The sequence below is a fragment of the Stenella coeruleoalba genome (genome assembly GCF_951394435.1).
Source record: "Stenella coeruleoalba genome assembly, chromosome: 14".
NCBI lineage: Eukaryota > Metazoa > Chordata > Mammalia > Artiodactyla > Delphinidae > Stenella > Stenella coeruleoalba.
In genome coordinates this window covers 55,187,388-55,193,640 of record NC_137160.1, presented here as the reverse complement: position 1 = coordinate 55,193,640, position 6,253 = coordinate 55,187,388, and the positions used below count along the sequence as shown (strand labels likewise).

At 40.6% G+C, this 6,253-nt stretch overlaps 1 protein-coding gene across 1 annotated transcript in view; it reads left to right on the top strand.

Moving 5' to 3' along the window:
- Positions 1-692: 692 nt before the first annotated feature.
- The window catches only part of MYOM1 (myomesin 1), a gene marked incomplete at its 3' end in the record, with an annotated part of 137,125 nt that continues 131,564 nt past the window's right edge, over positions 693-6,253 (top strand). The window contains exon 1 of the mRNA XM_079942280.1: positions 693-1,032. Within this exon, the coding sequence (XP_079798406.1) occupies positions 731-1,032 (302 nt within the window). The 5' untranslated portion in view covers positions 693-730. The remainder of the gene's footprint in view (positions 1,033-6,253) is intronic.

Below are 6,253 nucleotides of genomic sequence, written 5' to 3'. Positions count from 1 at the left end.
CCTTTGCAATGGTCTTCCAACCAGAATACTTCCCCCCAGATATTCTCATGCTCAGATGTCACTTTCATGCTCAGTCATCATCATAATCCCTAATGATGCTGTTTAAATTGCATCCCATCCCACTTTCCTGTTTTATTTTTCTCTATAGCATTTAGCAGGTTCTAATATACTCTACACTTTATTTTCTCTATTTGTCTGTCTCTTGCAATAGATCATAAGGTTGTATATAGGGTTATCAGAGCAGGGATTTTGTTTGTTTTGTTCATCTCTGTATTTCCTGTGCTGGAATAGTACCAGGCTCAAAATAGGTTCTCAGTTATTATTTGTTGAATGAAAACCACGTTGGCTGGACGCAGACTCTCCATCATTACATATTCTCTCAGATGAAGCCCCTGTCAGAATGAAATGCCAAAAAATTAGAAATATATGCTATGAAAGGTCTAAGGAAAAAGCACAATAGGGAAACTTTGTAAAGATCTCCTAGGTATTTAAAAAAAGGAGAAGACGGTACAATGATAGGAGGGGGTACATCTGGGCTATGAAGCAAGGAATTTATTGAGTAACCAGCTAAACTAACCTTCACATCAGTTTCCACTTACTCTTTGGAACGGATAAAAGAGTATTAATTTTTACATGTTGGTTTAGATGACTTGTTCTGTTGGATTTGTTCCTTAATAGTTCACCCCCAAACTGTTGCTTTCTTGTAGATTGCCTGGTTCCCTGGGGGCACATGATGTCTCTGCCTTTTTATCAGAAACTTCACGAGCACTATGATCGCAGCTACCACAACAAAAACCTTCGCACCACCATGAGCCAGTACCAGCAGGAGAAGAAAAGCTCGGCCATCTACACCCACGGCTCCACTGCCTACAGCAGCCGCTCCTCCGCTGCCCACCGCCAGAAGTCCGAGGCCTTCAGCCAGGCGTCCGCCGCGTCCTACCAGCAGCAGGCTTCCCGGGCCTCCGAGTTTGCCCTCTCATCTGCAGTCAGTCAGAAGGCTGCCTCAGCCTACGACTATGGCTACTCCCACGGGTATGTCCAAAGCAGCCTTACAAATTTAGGGCAAAGCCACGTTCTCTGAATAACTTCCCCATGTCACATTTTCTTATCTTCTTACTGACAGCCCTACCTTTAAACCAGGTATGGAGCAAGGCCATGTTTTGGGAGGCCTGGGACTTATGTCTACGATTTCCCTTTACCTTCCTTCTCTGAGTTTCACAAAAAGCTTCACAGCCACCCTGGGATGTCTTGCTTGAATTGCCATCTGCGATATTGCTAGAAGCAGAGATGTTTTGCCGCAAGTCGTGTTCAATATTCAGCAGCAGCAGAGCCAGGAAACCTCATTTCAATACTCACAGCAGGTTTCCTCGTCCTGAGAACATTTCAACTTAGATGAGAATAGAATATTTTTTTTTAAAGAAATGCTCATGCAGAGTCTTAACTTCCAATTTTATTTATTTATTTTTAATTTATTTATTTTATTTATTTATTTTTGGCTGTGTTGGGTCTTCATTGCTGCGCACAGGCTTTCTCTAGCTGCAGCGAGCAGGGGCTACTCTTCGTTGTGGTGCACAGGCTTCTCATTGTGGTGGCTTCTCTTGTTTCAGAGCACGGGCTCTAGGTGCGCAGGCTTCAGTAGCTGTGGCTCACGGGCTTAGTTGCTCCGTGGCATGTGGGATCCTCCCTGACCAGGGATCAAACCCGTGTCCCCTGCATTGGCAGGCGGATTCTTAACCACTGTGCCACCAGGGAAGTCATAGATGAGAATAGAATTTGAAATTCACAGACCACAGGATCCCAAACTACAGCAGAGATGTGTTCTATTCTTTCAACATATGAAAGCCAAGGTTAAAATTCCGAGCTATTATTCAAGCAGCAAATATTTTCTTTAGCCAGGGCATTTTATAAAAACATGGCCCTATCTCAGTCAGCCTAAGAATACCAGGAGCAAACTGGTACTCTGACAAAATTAGATTTAACCCATTGCCATGAGGGAGACCACACACCAGAGGAAAAGAGAGTTTCAGTAGGATTCTAGGAAGCGTGGAGCTTAGATGTAGGTCTGGTCTGAAAAATGAATCCAGTGTCCTGCTGCTTTGGAAACAGTCAAGTTGAGATAAATGAGGACTGTTGTATCTAGAAACCTTTTATGGGGAGCTCAGCACCTGGGCTGGGAACTGAGGCTGCTTCTCTGTCAACAGCAACTCCTCCACACAAGAAGGCCATACCTCATTCTTCCTGATAAAATTTCAAACAGCAAGCCTACTGATAATGTTTGATATTAGAGAAGAAAGTTTCTCGGTGAGCCTGTAGTCACTCAAAGAGGGAGTTATCACAACCCTCTACTGCAGCAGTGTCCCCGGGAGACACATTTCCTGTGAACCTTGAGCTTGGTTTCTCTGTGTTTGTTGTTCCAGCCTGATAAATGCTGGGCAGATAATTTCTCAGTCCAAGCCAATTTTTATTTTCTCCATATCCAGAGCAAAATGTGTCATGGGGATTAAAACACACTTGTAAGATTCATGTGATTTTATTAAACATCTATCTATAGTCCACAGAAAGAATTGCTGAACTTCAAAACATAAAAATTCCTGGGCTATGTGATCAGTAATCACCTGCTGCCTCAAACCTCCTCCATCTGGCATAGGTTGCATTATTTGTTCTAAACAGATATAATTTTGTCTTACAAAATTTAAGTCCACAAAATATCTGTTAGGGCAACTGGAGAAGGTGTTTATTTCTGGGAATTAAAAAAGTTACTGAGGAAATAATATGGTGGCTTGTATGTAAGGACAGTTTCTGAAGGCAGAAACGCCTGAATCCCTGTGGGTTTAAGCAGTACCTGATCCACGGCTGTGATTCCTGGACACTGACATCGACCTCCTGGGAGCTTCTGCATGTTCAGTACCAGAGTCTCTGGAGTTTACCTGGAATGTGTGATGGCAACGTTCTGAAATTCCATTTAAAATGGAACAGGATTGTTTTGCAATCTCACTTTCATGGGTCATGTGTGCCAGGGGATATTCATAAAGACCTCAGATTAGCTGCACATATGGAAATATTGTCAGTGAGGAGGTGAACTCACTTCTTTTAGCTCTTGTTTCAAGTACCTGCCTTCCAAAGGAAATAGGAATGAGCACCATGCTATGTGACAGTATCATTGTGTTCTCCTGAAGAATGTCCCATACATACGTTTAAGAACCTCATTTAGGAAACAGCTGTCCTGTAATAGAGAGGATTATGTTTTAAATATCCATTTTCCTGGCCTGTCTGTGCCAAGTCTATAGAAAATGGGTATTTTTATTACCATACAGTTGTTGAGGTAACTCCTTGTGTACTTATTTCATTCCCCCAATGCTGTAGAGGCTACAGAGTTTTATGAATCTGTAATTCAAAGAGTTTTACTTCTTAAACTCTATTGCTAAATTTTGTTAAAATTATTTTAATTTTATACAAATTCTTTTTTTAACCACAGATGCAATATTCATATTTATTTACAATCTGATAAATTATATCTAACATTAGTAATTGAAAATTTGAGAATCTTTATATTTTATCCAGAAAACATTTGCTCTATATTATCTTTGGAAGACAGCCATTTTAACTATATAGAGCCTCAGCTAATAAACTTTCTGTAGGCAGTAGAACTGTAATTATTTATCTATACTCGACCTCACATCTTCCTTCTTGCTCTATAAGTATTTATGTAGGTAAGTAGGTATTTATTAATGGCTTGCTATGTTTGAACAACTCCACTTAGTAGAAATGTAGACCTAGAAACAAGAAAGGGAAGAGGATGTCAATATTTTCTCCTTTGTGTAATGCAATGTAAAAGAAAAGAAAGCTAACCTAATCCCAGGGGTATTTTAGTTTTTCTTATTTTAGACCCAGAGCTAACAGGAGCAAATGATATTCTTTGAAATAGATAATTCCTTAATTATCTATTATTATGAAGGAATCCATAATTCCTTCAGGTTGTATTTTAACTTTTTCAAAGTGGATCAACTTTTCCCTGCTAAATGAAGTCTCTCTTTGGTTGCGAAGAGTGTTGTTAATTAAAACTCATGTGGGGTTGGAAATGCAATTCTGTGGAGTGTATATGAACACTAGGCTTGATCTATTTTTAGCCTCTGCTTTGTAGTTAGATGTCCAGTAGTAAAGTGGAAACTATGGAGACTTATAAGTGCTCAGGACTTGGCTGACCTCAGTTAAGACTCAAGAACAATGGCTTGTTCAGAGTCAGTGTGGTTTTTAGCTCAGATTGGTTTACCAATTGCATTCTGAGCCAAGGGTTATAAAATAAATTCTGGAAGGCTTATTCTAAATGCTTTTGTTCTTAGTCACAGTGAGAAAAAAAAAACTAAATTAAAGAAAGTAATTCAGGAAAACAAAATGATACAAGACTATTGTTTTATGTTAGTAATTCACAAATACTATTAGAGATGAAGGGAGAAATGGTACTCATGACCACTTCGCAACCATTAGGCAAGGGTTTTTAGCCTCTGTCCATGAGTAGGTTTCAACAGAGTTTTGGATGATCTCAAATTATATGCAAAATAAGGCGCAGATGAAATTTTTTTTTTTTTTTTTGCTGAGAAGGACCCTAGCTTTTATCAGATTCTCAGAGAACTCTGTGGTTCAACAAAGGTCACAACCACTGCACTAAAAATTCTACATATAAATATCAGACAGCCCAGTGTGTGACCTGAGGATCCCTTTCTAAGGAATTAGGATGAAATAAGGAAGATGTTTACAGGGAATGTGGTATATAGAAATCAGGGTGCCATCCTTTCTTTTGAGTAAGATGGGAGTAAAAAAGAAATATTTTGTTATACTTGATAAGTAGAAATGAATAACTTCCAGAAACCAGAGAACAACACAGCACAGTTCTTGGGTGATGGGCCCCTCAACCCTCTGTGGTAATGGTAGGCATCAGATTGTCTGATTCTAAACAGATTAAAATCCAGCCCATATGATACCGTTCAGCATAGCATTCTCTATACCACTTTACAGTAATTCTGAGAAGTAGAAATTATTATCCTCATTTTTAAAATGAGAGAATTGGAGGGACTTCCCTGGTGGTGCAGTGGTTAAGAATCTCTGCCTGCCAATGCAGGGGACACGGGTTCGAGCCCTGGTCTGGGAAGATCCCACATGCTGCGGAACAACTAAGCCCGTGTGCCACAACTACTGAGCCTGTGCTCTAGAGCCCATGAGCCACAACCACTGAGCCCGCGAGCCACAACTACTGAAGCCTGCGTGCCTAGAGCCTGTGCTCCTCATCAAGAGAAGCCACCACAATGACAAGCCCGTGTACTGCAACGAAGAGTAGCCCCTGCTTGCCGCAACTAGAGAAAGCCTGCGCGCAGCAACAAAGACCCAACGCAGCCAAATAAATAAATAAATAAACAAATTTTTAAAATAGCACAAAAAAATGTACAAAGAATAAGAAAATTTTTTTTTAAAAAATGAGAGAATTGGAGACCAAAGAGATTAAATGACTTTTCTTCCTTACACTAACAAATAGTGGAAGAGTGACTTGAGCGCCCCAACCTACCCCAAGTCCCCCACCCTTTCTACAAGTTCCCAGTAACTCCCCTTGACTACATGGCTACCATATTTTTCTTGAAGCATCAATGTGTAGTTTTGCATTATGCTTCCTTTTCTTTCCCCTGCTTCTCCTGGAGAAACCAAGATTTAGAGCAGGGAACAATAGGTAGAAACAATAGCTAGAAAATCCCAGGGGCATTATGAATGCCAAACCTGAAACCTTACACACTCTTTAACTGTCACTTAGAATCAGACCTGAGACTCACAAGGGCTCTGGAAGACACCAGTTTGGGGATAAGAAAACTGAAACATGAGTGACTTGCCCTGGGCACCGTGCCTAACCTTAAATTGTGCCCCTCACCTACACTCATGTCACATTGTCACATTGATTGACCCTTGGTTGTTACCCAGATCATAACCTCTTTTGAAACTTCTAGACTTTGCAAAGAACGTACTAATGTTCAAACCAGTTGTAATTCTCACAGAAGATACCAATGCTAAAAACAGAGACCACAAAACACAAACCCCTGTCTTTTATTGATGGATCTGATTACAGCAGGGACTGAGGGGGACCTGAAGACTTGCTCCCTTTCCACCCCAGTGTGGTTTCAAATGATGCTACAAAAGAAGTCTGCTGCCTTGTGGACATTTGTGTGTCTTGACCTCAGCTATGGGTATCAGATTAGTGTCCATTTTCTATATC